At 36.6% G+C, this 19,642-nt stretch overlaps 1 protein-coding gene across 7 annotated transcripts in view; it reads left to right on the plus strand.

The window, feature by feature from the left end:
* Positions 1-19,642, plus strand: part of TJP1 (tight junction protein 1) — a 133,740-nt gene that overhangs the window by 54,373 nt on the left and 59,725 nt on the right. For 6 of the 7 annotated variants that reach the window (XM_027851528.1, XM_027851526.1, XM_027851530.1 and 3 more), the window contains exon 2: positions 13,932-13,988. In XM_027851528.1, the coding sequence (XP_027707329.1) occupies positions 13,941-13,988 (48 nt within the window). In that variant the 5' untranslated portion in view covers positions 13,932-13,940. Of the gene's footprint in view, positions 1-12,109; positions 12,152-13,931; positions 13,989-19,642 lie in introns of those variants that run through there. The other variant, XM_027851527.1, reaches the window with a different exon arrangement.

A 19,642-nucleotide genomic window follows, 5' to 3' on the forward strand; every position in this document is an offset into this window, starting at 1 on the left:
CTTTCCTTTGATTTTCAGAATTCCTGTTTTGGTATTTAATTGGAGATTTTTAATTTGTTCTTTTTCTAGCTGTTTAAATTGCATGCCTAATTCATTGATCTGTTCTTTATTTTATTCACGTAAGCATTTAGAGATACGAATTTTCCTCTAAATACTGTTTTGTCTGCATCCCATAAATTTTGGAATGTTTTCTCATTATTGTTATCCTCTTTGATGAAATTATTGTTTTTTTGTTGTTGTTTTTGTTTTTTGGGTGAGACAATCAGAGTTAAGTGACTTGTACAGCTAGTAAGTGTCAAGTGTCTGACTGAATTTGAACTCAGGACCTCCTGACTTCAGGGCCAGTGCTCTATCCACTGTGCCACCTAGCTGCCCCTTAGATTTGTCTAATTCTGAGAGGGGGAGGTTGAGGTCCTTCACTAGTATAGTTCTGCTCTCTATTTCTTCTGTAACTCACTAAACTTCTGTAAGAATTTGGATGCACATAGGTTTAGTGTTGATATTATTTCATTGCCTATAGTACCTTTTAGCAAGATGTAGATTCCTTCCTTGTCTCTTTTAATTAGATCTGTTTTTGCTTTTGCTTTATCTGAGATCAGTATTTTGTTTTTTTTAACTTAAGCTAAAGCACAATATATTCTGCTCCAGCCTTTTACCTTTATTCTGTGTGTCTCTGCTTCAAATGTGTTTCTTGTAAACAACATATTGTAGGATTCTGGTTTTTAATCTGCTCTGCTGTTCACTTTTTGTTTTATGGAAGAGTTCATCCCATTCCCATTCATAGTTATCACTACTAACTGTGTATTTTTCTCCTTCCTATTCCCTCCCCCCTTTTATACTTACTCCTTTTCACCCTGTTCCTCTTCACCAGTGTTTTGCTTCTGACGACCACCTCCCCCAATCTGCCCTCCCTTCTATCAGCTCCCCCTTCCTTTTCTTTTCTTTTTCCCCTCCTCCTTCCTTACAGAGTAAGGTAGATTTCTCTACCCAGCTGAGAGTGTATATTATTCCCTCTTTGAGCCAAATCTGATGAGAATAAGGTTGAAACAGTGCTCATCCCTTCCCTTCTGGGTCTTTCATGCTTCTTCATGTGATATAATTTACCCATTCTACCTCCTCCTTTCCTCTTCTCCCAGTACAATCCTTTTTTTATCTCTTATTTTTTTTTTTATCAGCACATCAAAATCAACTTATACCCACACCCTCTGTCTAAGTATACTCCTTCTAACTGTCCTAATAGAGATAACAGTCCTTAAGAATTACAGGTTCATCTTCCCATGTAGGGATATAAACAATTTAACCTTATCAAATACTATGTTTTGTTTTGTTTTTCTTCGTGTTTACGCTTTTTTACGCTTTTCTTGAGTCTTGTATTTGAAGGTCACATTTTCTGTTCAGCTCTGGTCTTTTAATCAGGAAAGTTTAAAAGCCCCCTATTACATTGAATGTCTATCTTTTCCCCTGAAAGATTATGCTCAGTTTTCTTGGGTAGTTGATTCTTGGTTGTAATCCAAGCTCTTTTGCTTTGCTGAATATCATATTCCAAGGCCTTTGATCCTTTAATGTAGAAGCTGTTAAGTCTTGTGTAATCCTGACTGTGGCTCCTCAATATTTGAATTTTTTTTTTCCTGGCTACTTAACAGCATTTTCTCCTTGACTTGATAATTCTAGATTTTGGCTACAATATTCCTTGGAGTTTTCCTTTTGGGATCTCTCTCGGGAGATGGTAGGTGGATTCTTTCAATGACTATTTTACCCTCTGGTGGTTCTAGGATATCAGGGCAGTTTCCTTGATAATTTCTTGAAAGATACTGTCCAGGCTCTTTTTTTTAATTGTGGCTTTCAGGAAGTCCAATAATTCTTAAATTATTCTCCTGGATCTATTTGCCAGGTCAGTTGTTTTTCCAGTGAGGTAGTTTATATTTTCTTCTAGTTTTTTGTTATTTTGGTTTTGATACTTCTTACTGTCTCATTATCATTAGCTTCCACTTGCCCAATTCCAATTTTTAAGGAGTTCTTTTCTTCAGTCAGTTTTTATACCTCCTTTTCAGTTTGACCAATTCTACTTTTAAAGGAGTTGTTTTCTTCAGTGGATTTCTTCTCTCCGCTCCCCCCCCCCAACCCCATTGGCCAGTTCTGTTTTTAAAGGAGTTCTTTTCTTCAGTTAATTTTTGTACTTCATTTTCCAAACTGTTGACTCTTTTTTTCATAATTCTCTTGCATTTCTTTTCCCAATTTTTCTTCTACTTCTCTTACTAGATTGAAAAAAAACCCACCTTTTTGAGCTCTTTCAAGAGGACTTTTTGGGCTTGAGACCAATTCATATTGCCTTTGAGGCTTTGCATGTATGCCTTTTGACATTGTTGTCCTCTTCTGAGTTTATGTTTTGATCTTTCCTGTTGCCATAGTAGCATCCTCTGGTCAGAGCTCTGTTTTTTTGCTCATTTTAAAAGTTGAGCTCTGCTCCTGGAGTACAGGGGGTACAGTCTCAAGCTTCTTGCACTGGGGGCCAGGGTCCTGGTCGGCTTTCTGCACCAGGGCTTCTGGGGCTGGTGCCTTGCCCATTGTACTAGGGTGGCTCAACCTAGTTGCTCCTGTTGTGCTCTGCATTCTGGGGCTGGAAGCATACCTGCTGTGCTGGAGTTGGAGGTCTCACAGCTAGCTGCTGAGGGGCCTCAGTTGCTGAAATTTGCTGTGGCTAAGAGCCTCTCCCTGGCTTGCCTGGGTGCTGCCTGTGCTGGGCTGTGGTCCCCTTTTACCCAAGTGAGACAGACCTTTCCTGAAGTCCTCCTAAGTTGTTTTGGACTGGAAATTGTTCCACTCCATCTTTTGGTGGATTATGTTGTTCCAGAATTCTTTTAGAGGCTTGATTTAATGTTCCTGAGGGAAACTAGGGAGAGCTCAGGCAACTTACTGCCATCTTGGCTCTGCCCTAAAATCAAAGCTTTTAACACTGTGTAATTAAAAGGACTAAAAGTATCTACAAACATGAGTTGTAGTGAATCTGGTGTTTAGTTTTGTGAACTGCCTCCTTTCTCTTCCCCTCTCATTTATCTTTTGTTAAAAAGGCTGACTGGCTGACTGGTTTTCCAGGAAAGCTGTATTGTAGCCATAGAATGTCTAGCCTTTGAGTGTCTTTTGCCTGGGTCTTCTTACTCACAAGAGTCTTTTGAATCATTTTTCTTTGAAATACTGGAGAAGAAAGATAAATTTCTTTTTAGTAGCCCTCCTTATAGACAAGGCCCTGGCAGCGAGAGAATTAATATTTGAGTCTTTGGTTATAGGCTTGGTCCTTGAGGGGAGGGTTTGATTTTGGATGCCTGATCACTGAGGTCAGAGACCTGGTGCCTGGGGTTCTCCAATTCTAGAGTTAAGAGGTTTGGTGTTAGAAGCCAGAGAGTTAAGGTTTTAGGAACTGTGTGAGACTTTGTTCTTGATGTGGGTCTTTTCTTGCAACAGAGGCATTTCCTTGGTTTCAAATAGGTGATAATTAGAGCTATTGGCTGTAGTGTTGATGCTAAAGTAAAGGCAGAAGATTGCAAGAGAGAGACTAATAACTGATTGGAGTCATTTGGTCAAAAGCTCTCCCTCTTGGTGTATTCTTTCTTAGCTGCTGATATTTGTAGCCTACTTACTCACACCATATATCTTTCCATTATACTTTGTTTATTTAATTAATTTATTTTGATTTATCAACAATCACTCCGTAAGCTTTTGAGTTTTAAATTTTTCTCTCCCTCCCTCTCTCCCTCTTTCCTCAAGATAATCTGATATAGGCTTTTCCATTGTACTTTGAGTTCAATATATATTAACTCAATTAAAAACTGGACTTTTGGAATTCTGTTTAGGACAAAATGTCATTTGGCATGGTTTGCATTTTTGATTTTTCAATTTGAATATTGTGATCTATTGATAAACTGCTTATTAGGATGTTTTCATTTGAGGTTGAAAGTAGAGCTTATTTTACAACATGCTGTAACCCTGTGGTATAGTTGGTATAGTTTAAAGACCACTGACCTCTAAGTTTGTGACTTGTTTTCAGGACCAGGCTCTGCCACTTAGCTGTGTGGTCTTGAGCAAGTTGATTTTTGTTATGGTTAATGATAAGTGACATTTATATGGCACTTTAAGGTTTGCAGAAACACTTTTTATTACTTAACTCAGTCAATCCTCAGTAACTCTCTGAGTCAGTTATAACAAGTATATAATAAGAGGCTGAGAAGTTTTGACTTGTTTAAGGTCTCACAACTAGCAGTTGGCAGAACTAGGTTGGAGTTCCAGCCTAATTCTTTTCATTCTAAGTCCAACACTCTATATTTATAATCCTAGGATACCTTACTGAAATCATTTGGGAAAATTTTACTCAAATGGTTGTGCCCCAAATGGTCATGATTTTCATCTTCTGGATTTTAGTTGTCTCATCTGTCAAATAAGGCAGAGGTGGGGGTGGGGGCTGGGGGTGTTGTGAGTGGGTGGGTTAGGTTAGAAGTATCTCTAAGGTCTCTTGTAGGTCTTCAAAAAAAGGTTTTTTTTTACTCTTTATAGATAGACATGAATATAATTGATTCATTGGAGAGAAGTGCAAATTTTCAGCCTAGCTTCTAGGAAAGGACAAATAGCTTAGTAAAAACAAAATCACCTGAAATCTGGATGTTGCAAAATGCATTTCATTTCTGTACATAAATTGAAGATTTAAGAACTCATTTAGCATACTTACTTCCTTTGATTATCTTTGCCTTTTATACTTCTCTCTCTCTTTCTTTCTTTCTTTCTCACTCACTCACTTTTGAGTACCTGTTACCTTGCCAGTTCTCATACTCTCACTCCCTTCCCCATTCAGTTAGTATTCAGTTGTATAGTACAATGAAACTGACTAGAATTATGATCTGAAGTTTTGGCAGGCAGCCTTTCAGAACTGGTGATCTGAGTGTTTTCTCTGCCAGCTGGAATTCAGAACAGAGAAACCAAACAGACTTTTGGCAAATTCTAAAGTATAGCTTTCTGTTTCTTTAGAAATTGTGATTCCAGTCAGTTGATAGAGCCTCAGAAATGAACATAAGACTTCTAACAAACATTTTGGCTTACAGTTGTGTTTGGTGCCTGTAGTGCTTTGCTAATTGAGAGTTGAATTTGAGTTCTATGCAATGGAGTAATCTTGTAATTTGGGGGCTGAAAAGGACCTTAAAGATCATCTAGCTGGACCTCTTCTACTTTTTACAGATGAGTAACCTAAGGGTCAGTGAGATTAGTGCTGGAGTTAGAATCAGGAAAACCTGAATTCATATCCTCCCTCAGATACTTAACTAGTTATCTGTGACCATGGTCAAGTCATTTGACACCTCTGATTAAGTTTTTTCATCTTTAATAAATCAGTGAGTCAAAAAGTAGTTATTTAAATGTTTGTTAGGTGGTCCTCACTGTGCTAAAGTACTAGGGATAAAAAGAAAGGCAAATGAGAGGGGGTATGACTAGATGGCTTCCAAGTTCCTTTCCAACTCTAAATCTCTGATGTTATGATTTTAGGTCACACAGATTGGAATATGGGTTTCCTGACTCCTTTAGAACATAATTCTGAGAGGCCTGCTAAGAATGCTGAAATAACAATAACTAGAACCATAATTTTATAGCTAGAAGGGACCTCTGAGACCACCCAGTACAACCCTGTTGTTTTATGTGATAGTAAAACTCAAACTCTTTAATTTCCTAAATCCTTAGCCTCATTAAATCCTGTGACCTAATTCTTTACTCTACCTTAGCCACATGTAGGGATTGTCCCACATTGGATGTCAGAATTACCCACAAGTGGTCCACTTCCCTAATTAAAAATTCTTGACATTACTCTTTTGGATCATAAGCTCTTATCATTCCATCTTCCCCTCTACTGCAACCTTTTAAAAGCTATTCTTTGCCCTCATTAAGACCTCCAATCTCTAACCCCTCAGTAACTTTCTCAGTGTATTATGATGCCCTGCTTTGACTTTACATTCCTTTTTCCCTCAGCAATTTGACTCTGTATTTAGCCAATTCAACATCAGACTGTTTATCACTCTGAAGTTATATTCCTCCTGGTACTATTGTTGCTCATCCCTCATTCAAATATCTTTCTGCACTCCATTATCCTCACAATCTGCTACCTCTATGCCTGCTCAGGAGCTGTATGGAGTTGGAGTCTCACAGCTGTGCTGAGTACATCATAAATTCATGTCTTTTAGTTCCAGCTGAGTCCTCATTGCAGGAGGGTATTCTTCCCTAATTGATTCCCTCACTCACCACAAAAGCTTTTCTAAATCAAGTCTCATCTCTCTCTAACTCTCCACAACTGAGGAACTTGTCTTTTTGCTAAGAAGGCCATTTGATGTTGGTTCCCTCTTTTCCCCTTCTCTTAAAGTCAAAACTTCTTGCATCATCTCCCAACTCTCCTCCTTTTCCTCAATCTGAAAATGAGATGGCCTTTTTCCTTGTTAAGGTCAAACCTCTCTAAAAGTGCCCTTGATCCTATCTCCTTTCATTTTCTCCAGTAGATTGCAGTCTTAATCATAACCCATCTCTAGCTTTCCTCTTCTTGTCTGCTGGTTCTTTCCCTATTGCTTTCAAACATGCCTACATTTTTAAAACCACATTCCTTAAAATAAACAAAACCTTCACTAGATTATACTATTCCCTCAATCCTATATCTTTTCCCCCAGCCAGAGTCCTAGCAAGAGTTGTCTACATTCACTGCCTCTTTTCACTCATCTCACTTGCTCCTTAACCTTTTGCAAAATTTGACTTCCTGTCTCATCTCTCAACTAATACTTTCAACCTCATCACTTAGCTGAATCCATTCTTCTTTCGGAGTTACCAGTGCTCACTTAATTGCCAAATTTGATGGTCTTTTTCTTTTCATCCTTCTTGACCTTCATTTGGTATTGTGTGATTACATACTCCTTATTACATCCTGGATCAAACATAATATTCTCTGTTTTGCTTTCAAAGCCCTTCATAACCTGATCTGCCCCGCTACTGTTCCATTCTTTTTGTACCTTGTACCACCTTTCCCACCCCCAGTAATCTGCCAGTGACACTGGCCTCCTTGCTGTTCTTGAACAAGATATTCCCATTTCTGGATTCTCCTTTTTTACTGACTGTTCTCTCTTTTCTGTAGTGTTCCTCCTTATCTCTCCCTCCTGGCTTGCCTCAAATCTCAGCTAAAATCTCACCTTTTACAGGAAATCTTTCCATATCCCTTTTAATTCTAGTCACTTCCGTTCATTGATTATTTCCAGTTTTTCCTGTACATGGGTTATTTGTACGTATTTATTTGCATGTTGTGCCTCCAGTAAATTGTGAGCTCCACAAGAGCAGAGCTTGTTTGTTTTTCCCCCCCCCCCTTACCTTTTTTTGGTATCCCTGGCACTTAGCACAGTTCTTGGCACATGGTAGGTACTTGATAAATGCTTATTGACTGTTAGTTTTTGTGAATGCCAGATCACATTATTGACTCATTGGGTGGTAAATCACTGTTTTTTTTTTCCTTTCTCTTTTAAAATAATTTTTTTGTTAATCTGAACTTGACAAATATGAACATTTTTGTTTACAAAAGATATGAAAATTTTTAAAAGATATATATGTATATACATATATATCTTTAAAAAATTTTTAATTTTAAAGCTGTCAAACTTGTTTGAATCTGCCCTCTGAACCTTTTCTCTTATATGAATTTTCTAATGCGACAAATGAATCTCTCTTCTTTAACATCACTATCATCAGTCCTTTTCTCCTTCCCAACCAAACAGTGAAAGAAATCCCTTGTTAACTGTTAAACACAATCAAGTAAAGCAGATCCACAGATTGGCTGTGGCTGAAAATTTATGTATTACTATGTATCTCAAATCCCTTACCTCTGTCCAACAGTGGACATTGGTCATTTCATTGATTAAAGTTCCAAGTCTTTCAAATTTGTCTTACTCTATCATACTGTATCTTGTATAAATTTTTTTTTGTTCAATTCATTCTGCATCAGTTCTTGTCTACCCAGATTTCTCCAACTCCCATCCGCTTCATCATTTCTCATGACCAGTAGTATTCCATAACATTTATGTACTATAACTTGTTCAGCCACTCCCCAGTTGATAGTTATCCACTTTGTTTCCAGTTCCTTGCTATAACAAAAATAGAGCCATCTGTACATGGAAGTGCATTCACTCTATTTGATCTTTGTCCTGTAGTAGTATTTTTGGAACAAAGGGCATGCACCAGTCTAGTGACTTCTTCAGTATACAGTTTCAGGGCACTAACCCGAAAGCTTGAACTTATTCACAGCTCTATTAACAGTATACTTGTTGGTTGACCCATCTTCCCTACATACCTTCCCAACAATTGTTATTTTCTTTTTTTGTCATGTTAATCTGATGGATGTGAGGTACACCTCAGAGTTGATTCAATTGTATTTTCTTTGTTGATGGCTGTTGATAACTTAGATTTCTTCCTTAGAAAAGTTTGAATGTTCATATCCTTTGACCATTTATCCACTAGAGAATGGCTCTTATTCATATATATTTAAATTAATTCCTTATATATTTTGGCTGTCAGACCTTTGTTAGGGAAATTCTCCTTCCTCCTCCCATTTAACAGTTTCCCTTCTGCTTTTAACTGTTGATTTTGCTTATGCAGAAGCTTTTTAATTTTACTTGATCAAAATTGTCCATTTTCTCTCCATTTATCTCTGTCCTTTGTTTGGTCAAGTATTCTTCCTTTGTTTGAAGTTCAGAAATTTGTCTTGTTCCTTGCTTCTCTGATTTGTTTATGATGTGATTTTTGTTACGTAGAGCATATGTTCATTTGGAGTTTGTTTTGTCATATTGTGAGATGTTGGTCTAAGCCACAGGTTTCCAAACTTTTTTGACTTACTGCCCCCTTTAAAAAAAAAATTTACTCAGCACCCCCCTGGAAACCTACTTTTTTTTTAACCCTGTAATGGTTTAAAAAATTGTCATTAAAATATATATATATATATATATTTAAAATGATGCATCTTAAATTTAATAATTTATTGTAAATTTGTGGTATTTTCCTGTATTGAAATTTTGATGATGCAATATTGTGTCATGTAACTGTATAGGATCGTATTGTAAACAAGTCATTACACACACATATTTCTGCCTGTGCATACTGGACTTCCTGACAGTGCTCACCTGCCAACACTTGCCTCTTAAGAACTGTTGGTGGTGGGGCAGCTAGGTGGCACAGTGGATAGAGCTCCAACCTTGGAGTCAGGAGGACTTGAGTTCAAATGTGGCCTCAGACATAACACTTACTACCTGTGTGATCTTGGGTAAGTCACTTAACCCCATTGCCTAGCAAAATTAAAAAAAAAAACACCAAATAAACCAGAATTAGTTTGGGGTAGCTAGGTGGCACAGTGTACAGAACATTTTCCCTGGATTCAGGAGGACTTCAGTTCAAATCCAGCCTCAGACATATAATACTTACTAGCTGTGTGACTGTGGGCAAGTCACTTAATCCCATTGCCTAGCCAAAAAAAAAAACAAAAAACAAAAAACCTGTTGGTGGACTTGACCACTAATTGGTTATAACTTGCATTTTGTGTGTTTGTTTGGAAAGTGATATAATCACTACGAATTTAACTCTGTTACACAACAGATGAGACATGTACAAACTGGTTTTCAAAATTTTCTTACGGTCTCTTCCTTTTGCTTCCACTGCCCCCTTATTTTTATTCATTGTCCCCAAATTGCACCCGAGGCTGCTTATGTGGGCCTTTCTCCCCCAGTTTCACCCACTTTGGGAACCTCTTGCTAAACTTAATTTTTTCCTACCAGTTTTTGTTTAATAGTATGTCCTTATTCCAGTAGTTAGTCTTTGGCTTTATTAAGCATTATGCTACTGTATCAGTTGACTTTTTTTAAAAGAAATTTTTATTTATTTTTCATTTTCAACATTCATTTCCATAAGATTTTAAATTCCAAATTTTCTCCCCATCTCTCACCTCCCCCCACCCCGAGACAACATACAATTTGATATAGACTCTACATACATGTTGGTATTGAACCTATTTTCACATTAGTCATGTTGTAAAGAAGAATAAGAACCAATGGGAGAAACCAGAGGGGGGGAAAAAAGAGAGCAAATAATATGCTTCAATGTGCATTCAGACCTCCACAGTTCTTTTTCTGGATGTGGACAGCATTTTCCATTATGAATCCTTTGGAATTGTCTTGGATCCTTGTATTGCTATGAAGAGATAAGTCTGTCAAAGTTAGTCATTGCACATTGCGCCTGTTACTGTGTACAATGTTCTCCTGGTTCTGCTCACTTCACTCAGTATCAGTTCATTCAAGTCTTTCCAGGTTTTTCTGAAGTCTGCCTGCTCATCATTTCTTATAGCACAATAGTATTCCATTACATTCATATACCACAACTAATGGGCATCCCCTCAATTTTCAATTCTTTGCCACCACAGGAAGAGCTGCTATAAATACTTTTGTATATGTGGGTCCTTTTCCCATTTGTATGATCTCTTTCGGATACAGATTAAGCTGAATCACCTTATTTTAGTGCTAGCTTGAATATTTGGCCTAGTTAGCAGACATCTATTTCAGTGACTTCATAGTTGATGTGGAAAATGGGTATTTGGATGGCCAGTTATAAGAATCTAGTAACCTGTTTCTGAGCATTTTTAAGTGTTTATGGGGAGTTCATTCAGTGGGATGAAGTGGTTTCTATTCACCCTGCAGTTAGCTAGATGCATCTCTAGGATCTTGACAAAGAGTAAAAATATGTGGATTGCAAAACTCAGTGCTCCAGCTTTTATGGTTTTAGGAAAAGCTGGATCAACAGCATAAAAAAGTGAAAATAAATTGTCTTTGCATATTTAGCACTTGGAGACAAATGATGTTCAATCTTGTTCAACTCTTGGTGACCCATTTGAGGTTTTCTTGGCAAAGATGCTGGAATACTTTGCTATTTCCTTCTCCAGCTCATTGTGCGGAGAGGAAACTGAAACAGACAGAGCGAAGTGACTTGCCCAGAGTCACGCAACTAGTAAATGTCTGAGGCCTGATTTGAACTCTTCCCAACTTCAAGCCCTGTGCTCTATCTTCTGTGCCACCTAGCTGCCCTGGAGACAGAAATTCAATATACTTTAAGCTTTTAAGACTCATGCCTTGAAGGTTGAGGGACAGTTTTTAGATTGATGTCTAGATGATGGAGATGAATTAGGTAATCTATAGGTGGGAAACCTAAAAAGAATGATTAATCCCATTAAGAGTAGGTAAACCCACTCAAATAAAGAATGACAATGGGAGCTGGAGTGAGGATGATTCTTCAAATATAAATCTCATCTAATGTTCTTTGTCAGTGATAAAAGAGCCTGATGCTTATTACCATATTACTGCTCCTGAAGTCCTAAGGATGGTCTTCTTATCTCCTAAAAGAGAAAAAACAATTAAAGTTGTTACTCTTACCACTGGCATTACCTTGAACTTCAGTCTTGAGCCCCAAGACAGTTCTAAGTTAGGCCTGCCCAGAGTAGTATATGAAGTGCCTTGAACATTAAAATGCTAAATAAACATTTGTTGCTGTAAAGAACAACCACCACACAAAGTGATTTGCTGAAGCACAGCTGATAGAAGAGCTAGGATTTTCACCTAGGCCACTCTGCTAACACAGCCATTGGTCTTCCACTAGACCACACTGGATCATGAACTTGCCCTGTCTCTTTAATGGGCTGTATTTAGGCAGTATTTATGAAACTTGGCATACCTAAGAATACTTTTATTGTCATTCTTTGGTTGTAAAATTATTCATTATAAGTCATCTTGTTCATAACTTTAAAAAATAATCTTTATGTAAGGTTGTACCCAGTGAAGAAGGTTGTGAGTAAAGAGCTGTGGGAGGTATTTCAATAGACAGTGACATAATTTTATCTGTGCATTAGGAAGATGGATGTGGTAGCAATTATCTCCCTAGTTTTTAATTTTTTTTATTTTCGCTGTTGATTGCAAAGGTTTTCAGACTTAGGGGGCAGTTCTTCCCACTGAATTATCTTCATGTAGAAGAAGTATTTGAAACTGCGTAATTCACCAAGTTCCGTTTGATCCTCAATAGCTGTTTCTCCCCTTGAATGAAGCTTTTTCTACATAGCAATTCTGTAAGCACTCTTTTTTTTTTTGTAAGCACTCTTGTATAATGCAGTCAATCCTTTTGATATTACAGATGTTATTTTTAAAAAGGTTTGTTATTGCTCATTACAATTTTTTAAATTGTTAAACATTTTTAAAAACAATTTTTTTGGGGGAAATTCTTGTCTTTTCAGTCAGCGTAGACTAGTGAATACTTTCAAGTTGTTGCCTCAGTTTTCATGACATCTAAATCATTGACGCATAGTGAACACAACAGGGTTCCTTATCAACTCTAATCTAAACTTTTGGATCCTAATAATAAATTTAGTGGATCTCAAAGGTATATTTATAAAGATGTAACACAGCTACTTAATGTCTGAAGGTACTTTGTATCCTCAAACCCACTGGCTGCATCTGCTATATATCCTTAGCTTTATCTCTTATTAACTACTTTTACTATTTCCACATATTGTTTCCACCTTCTATTATTACCACATTTCTCTGACTGTTCATTCGGATCTCTCCTGCTATTCAAATGCTGATTCAGGACTGGTGACTTAGGAGGGGTGCCTCTGCCACTGTATCAGTGGTAGTATTGAGGGAGGGTGTTAGAGAGGGGAAGAAGGTAATCCCAATTGCATAGGGCTAGATTGAGTATAAGAAAACTACTGGCCTGGGAAGACAGCCTTGGGGGTTACCATCCTGTACAATCCAAAACTGGGATACTGGCCCCAGGCACTGGGAAAGAGAGTGGCACAGTCAAGGCCAGCAGCTACAAGCACATAGAACAGCTGTGCTGCTCTTTTTAGTTCATATTAATATAAATATATATGTATATATAATTTTATTTCTCCTCTGAATTCTTCTGTGTGTACCACATTTTGGAGACTACTGTGTTAAACTGTGTATATTCATATTTTATACTTGAAAATAATCAGAACTTAATTTTTTTCTAAATTAACATGAGTTAGAAAATTTATGTTGGGTCATGTTGAATTATTTTATTGTGGCTCCATGAGCTGTCAGTTGAATTTAACTCCTAGAGAAATATCTTAATTTAAATTGAAGTGTGTATCCTTTGGATAGTAACTTGTTTTTCTCTATAATAAACCATCTTTATGAGATGAGGTTACTATAAACCAAATTGCATTGTATGGTAATTATACTGTACTTATGCAAGTTGCTTATTTCACATTAGTTCAGGTGTTATTATTATTATTATATATTTACTAGAATTGGCATTTTTCATGTTGTAAATTCGGTTTGGGAACTTCGATTATGAAGTTAAATTGACATGGGTATAGCTGCAAAATTGATTTATTACACTGAATAAATTATTGACCAAAGGCATGGAATATCCTCCTGTGTTTCCCTGTAATTAGTATTTATAATAGAATTAGAGACACTTTCATGTTTTAAAAATACAATTAGATGGAATTGTATAACTTTGAAATGACAACTCACTTTAACTGATTAATGTTTGGTTAATATATTCAAAGTATAGAATTGTGCCAAAATTATAAGGCTAGATAGTAGATAATTATTGTGTTTAGCAGTTGTTTGGTCAGATGAGGCATCTAACCAAGTTGTTAAAAACAAAGGAAGTTCTGGTATGTAGTTTCCTCTCGCTTTAAAAAAAAAAAAAAGAAAAAACCAACCAAAATGAAAAACTACTATCTCTTCTGTAACACATAGGAAGTTGTTATTCTGTAATGTTAAATTGTTTGGTGCTTATACAGTGATTTTTTCTTAGAAGAATACAAACTGGTAACATACTAAAGTTGATCTCTTTTTCTCCCTTCTTGGCAGACCACAACAATGGAGGAAACGGCTATATGGGAACAACACACAGTGACGCTTCACAGGGTGAGTTTTTATCATAGTAAAAACCTATCTCAGGATATTGGTTTAAAACAATAGAGGAAATCCAGATGTCAGGAAGTGAAAGAAGGAAATTAAGTGCTTTTTTTCTTTTCTTGTTTTTGGTTTAAAATTAGTTACTGTTTTTTGCCAAGATTATTGTTAATGATTTTTTTTTGACATAATGGGATTTATGTGACCATCATTATGCTTTCTGAATTTTGGGTGATGAATACAGAACTTTTGTTAAATTCAAATTCCCTAAATTTTGAATAATTTGACAGACAAGAGTATGTTGGCGTAAGTGATATATATATACTTCAAGAGACTTTCAGAAGTTTGCTGTCTAGTCCACGAATAGACTTGACTAAATAGACTATCTCTAAATTGCATTATTCTTTTTAGGTCTTTGTCAAATCAGATTTTTTGTCAGATCATTTGTCCTTGCACAGTTTATGCATTAGACGCTTAATAAATACTTGTTTATTTGATATCAGTCATTGCTTAACTCTTAACATTTTTCCAGCCTAGAATCACTGATCTTTAAGCTAAAAGGGACTTTAGAGATTATCTAGTCCAACACTCTGACTTTAAGAAATGAAGGAACTGAGACCCAGAAAGGTTTAGTGACTTGTCCAGGGTCATATAAGCTGGTTAGTGAGAGACTTAGTTTACTAATGATTCACCTCTCTGCCTTTGTTGTTGCCTAGGTAAACTGCTAATGCTGTTCATTAACAGTTACTAATACTGAGAGCTGGGACAGGGAGGCTCAGCTGCTATAAACTCAGCGTAATTATTTATTCAGCAAATATTTATTAAACACATAAATTTTTTTATAATTCTGAACTTAAACATGAAAATGACCATTTCCATATGCATAGTAGAAGAGAAAAATATGCTTGTACATGAAACTGAATCTATATGTACAGCTTATCTAAATTAAATATGTAACTTTCAAAACTATCTTGCTTTCCTATAGTTTCTTCTAGGTTTCTCTCTTCTGTACATTTTAAAAAAATACTTAAATGACTCTCTTTTTCTTTTTGGCAACCTAATCCTTGAACCATCTTTACCACGCCTCTTCCAACTTTGAGAAAATGCAGCCATCTCTTAGGAACTGCTTCTTTTCTATTCTATACCTGATTCTTCTTTTACGCTCATCCCTTATTTTCCCCTCCTTTATCCCATTCTCTCAGATAACCTTACTTTTTGCCAAGGCATTTATCCTTCAGCTTGTGCTCTTGAATCCTTCCATTTGCTTCTGAGGGAAGGAAGCATGCTCTGCAGTGAGAGAATCTGGGTATCTGTGTGCAAAATGAACCTGATATTTACTAACTGTGTAACCTTGAGAAAGTCAGTTAAACTCCTGTGGCCTCACCTTCCTATCTGTAGAATGCAAGGGTTCTATTAGATGACCTTAGAGGTCATTTCTAACTTAACTTTTTAATGAGTCCTCATCCACCAGTTTTTCTTGAGCAATCAAGACTCCTAGAAAAGAGTCACTTTTTTTTGCTACCCTTTCCTTATTTTTTTTTTTTTTTTAATTAAAATCCCTAGATTGGTCATACCAAAAAAATATAGATCTGTCTGCACTTTAAGTCCACTATCACTCTGTCAGGAGGTAAATAGCATATTTCATCCTGAGTCTTCTAGAATCATGGTTGGTCATTGTTTTGATCAGAGATCCTAAGTCTTTTAAAGATGTTTCTTTTCACATGCTGTTATTGTATAAATTGTTCTTTCCTGTTCTGTCCACTTCATGCTTCATCAGTTCATATAAATTTTTATAGATTTCTCTGAGGCCATCTACTTCAACATTAATATAAAGCACAATATTATTTTATCAGATTTATATGCCACAACTTGTTAGGCTATCCCTTAATTGGTGGTCACCTTCTCAGTTTCCAGTTCTTTGCAACCACTAAAAGAGCCGGTGTAAGTATTTTTATATATCCTTAGTTAGAGTTTCTTTTGCTTAGGTCTAATGATTAGACCTTAAAGATCTTTCTCTCAAAGCACTATCCCTCTTATTACCCTCTTTCCCTTCTCTTTCCTTGTTGAGTGAAGTATATTTCTGTACTCAATTGTGTGTGTTTTTCCCTCCTTTGACCAGTTAAGAGTGAGGTTCAAGTGTTGCCTGTTCCTTCTACCCTTTTCTCCTTGTTTGTATAGATTTCCACTTGTGCAGCCTGATTATATAGTTTTCTCCATCCTTCTTCCTCCTACCCACCTCCTTGCCTCCAGTGTATTCTTTTCCCCATCCTTTTTCATTCTTTTAAGATCATCACATCATGGTAGAACCCCTCCCAGGTATTCTGTCTTAATTAGACCCTCTCTATGACCCCTGATGATGCTAAGATTCTGAGGGTACACGTATAACATCTCATCATATTTGAATATAAACAGATTATCCTTATTTTTGTTTATTCGCTTATGATAATTCATTCATGTTTACTCTTTTGTGTTTTCTTGTTTCTTGTGTTTGCGATTCACGAAGTTTCTACACAGCTCTGATCTTTTCACTAGGAATTCTTGAAAGTTCTTTATTTCAGTTAAAGGTCCATTGCCAAACTTACTGTAAGGAAGACCTGAGTTCTGATCCAGCTTCAGACTAATTGTGCGACCCTGGGCAAGTCACTTAACTTTTCTCTGATTTTAGTTTCCTTATCTGTAAAATGAGTTTAATAATAACACCTAAGTCACAGGGGCATTTTGAAGGTAAAACAAGATTTTTTGAAACATTTTATAAACCATTAAGCACTATGTAAATGCTTGTTATTATTATTATTAATAGTAATTATGTTTTACTGATTACATTATTCTTGGTTGTCAGCCTATATCCTTTGCCTTCTGGAATATGATATTCCTGGCTCTCCCCTCCTTTATAGTGATGCTACCTAAATTATATATGATATTGACTGTGGCTTGTTCCTCCATATTTGAATTCTTTGCAGCTGCTTGCAGTATTTTTTCTTTTGCCTGGAAGCTCGAGATTTTGTCTGTAATGTTCCTGGAAATTTTCGCTTCACTTAATTTCCATTTTGCCTTCTGGTTCTAAAAGATCTAGGAATTTTCTTGTATGATTTCTTGAGATAGGATGTGTAAACTCTTTTATTGGTCATGGCTTTCAGGTAGTTAAATAATTCTTAAGTTATCTCTCTTTGATCTGTTTTCCAGGTCAGTTTTTAAGATGAGATTCCTTCCGTTTTCTTCTGTTTTTTTTCAGTCTTTTGACTTGGAAGTAATCATCTCTTATTTGGTCCAAGGGGTGTGTTGCTTGGGCAAAGGTTTTTATACCTTTTGCTACATGCAGAACATTGGCTTTCCTTTCCAGTTCTTTCTTTTATAGTTCTTGTTTCTTTTTACCTTGTTTCCCTTCTAACACTCTTATTGCAATTATAAAAACTTTTTTAAACTCTTTAAAATTTCTTCCATTTTCTTTGCTAGGAATTCCAGTTGAGTATGTGCCCAAGCTGTGTTTTTCTCTGAGCTTTTGCTTGTAGATATTTTGGAGCTATTCTGGATTTGTCTTAAGCTCCCAGTCACCAGTAGCTTTATATGGTGGGATTCTTTTTTTGTTAATCATTCTTCCAGCTTACTTTCTGACTTTGTACTTGATGTTAAAACCAGGCTCTGTGTACTTCTGGAGGTAATGATTCAGCCTCCATCACTGGTTTGAGATCTATGAGTTCCTGACTTAAGTTTGGATCTGAGCATTCTACCATGGACTTATATTGGAATGTCACTCCTAGTTATAGGTCCCCTCCTCAGTTAGCCCAGCATCTGTGAACTGAAATTGAGTAGTAAGTGACAGAACTGCCAGTTGGCATCCAATCCTGTACCATGTACAAGATTGGGCTCCCCTTTGCTGGATTTGGAATATTTTCTTGCCTTGGTGCACAGCCTTTCTCTGTGATGGAATGCTGTCTGCATTCCTAGGGCCATTCCTGACTAGGCCTATTCCCAGTATCTGCAGACCTCTCTCTTTCACTATGCTGACCTGTGCTAAAAAAATGACTCACTGTGACTTAAAAAAAAATTCCTGCTTACAACTCTGGTGGTCTGGTACATTTTTTTAGATCTGTTGGATGTATTATGGGAGGACTTAGCTCTGCTTCGCTCTGCTATTCTGCCATTTTGGTTCCACCTCCTAATTCATTTTTCAGTCCCCTGCAGTCTTGCTTCTGACCCCACCACTTGATTAATTCTGTCTTTCCAAAGTTTATCCCAATGATTTAACTGTAAATACAGAACCTCTTTTTCAGTATTTGTTTTTCTTGATTGCTTTTCACCTTCTGATTGTAATACTCATTCTCGTCCACATCTTCTCCTTTGGAGTTTCTTCCTTGATTCTATTTCTGTCTGACATTCCTTCTCAGACTCCTTTTTTGGAGCATCATTTTTCTCCTTCTCAATGTTTTTGGCATCCACCATGACTCTTTTTCTGGGCCCTGTTCTCTTTCTGCAACTTTGCGCTGGTGATCTTATCAGTTGTCATGGTTCAATTATGACTATACAAAGGACTTCCAAATACATATATACAGTGCTGATCTCTCTGCTGAACTTAAGTTCCACTTTACCAGTAGTTATACCAGAGGAATTTTATTTGACTAGGAGGAGGGTGACCTCTTCATTTGAGACCCTTAAAGAGGAAATAGCTGGGAAGGACTTTGAGTGATAAGAGATAAAAGAATGAGGGGCTTGAAAGAAGAGGATAGTCTAATAACTCAGAAATAAGTCTTATTCTTCTTATATGTTCTTATTGAACTTATCTCCTAAAACCTGTCATAAGCTTTATATCTCTGCTAACTTTATTTGTTGTACCCTTTCTAATTCAAAGATTGTTCTTTAAATAGAAAAGCAGGAACCAAAACGTGAGTTGGGTAATTCTGCTTTTTGTTATTAACATTGGATCATCTGCCCCAAACAGGAACATCTCTTCCTTGCTGTTCTTGCTCTGATTATACTTAATTTTTTTGGGGGGGGGGCAAGTTTATTCTGGACTTATGACTTCTTTTCAGTGTTCTTATTCCATGCCATTCCTGCATTTATTTGTTTTTGGTTATGTGCCCCATCTTCCACCTTTTGGGCATGACCTTGTCAAATTTTCAGCCCATAGGAGAGAGCTCTTTGTGCAGCCACATCTTTTTTTTTTTTTAAAGCTGCTTCTCTCTCTGTTCTTTGTCATTTTGATGATTTGTGATTACATTGGCAACATTTTGTGTTTGAGAACTTTCCATCTCTCTTGATCCTAGTAATGGGGATATTTGAATGTTGGCTCAACTATTTACTACATACTTGGCTGCCTTGGGCAAGTCACTCCCTTGTTTAAGGCCCTCAGGCTTCTCATCTGTACAATGATGGTTGGGGAAGTGGAGTTTGACTAGATGAATCTTTAAGGTCTCTTTCAGCTTTAGGTCTGTTTCATGTCTATCATTTTCCTGCCCATTTTGAAATCTATCTTTTCATTGTAGGATATCTTAGATATTCAGTTTTTATTATTTAGCACTTAGTTTATGTGCCTAGTACTATGTTAGATGCTAAATGAAATAGCCTCCCTCCTCAAGGAAGTTATATTCTATTTGGGGGAGATATTGTGTGTAAATATAAGGGAATATAAAACTATATAAAGGAATTTCTGTTAAGTATAGGGAAGGAAG

Source organism: Vombatus ursinus, unplaced genomic scaffold (assembly GCF_900497805.2).
Source record: "Vombatus ursinus unplaced genomic scaffold, bare-nosed wombat genome assembly UNPS02009205.1, whole genome shotgun sequence".
Taxonomy (NCBI): domain Eukaryota; kingdom Metazoa; phylum Chordata; class Mammalia; order Diprotodontia; family Vombatidae; genus Vombatus; species Vombatus ursinus.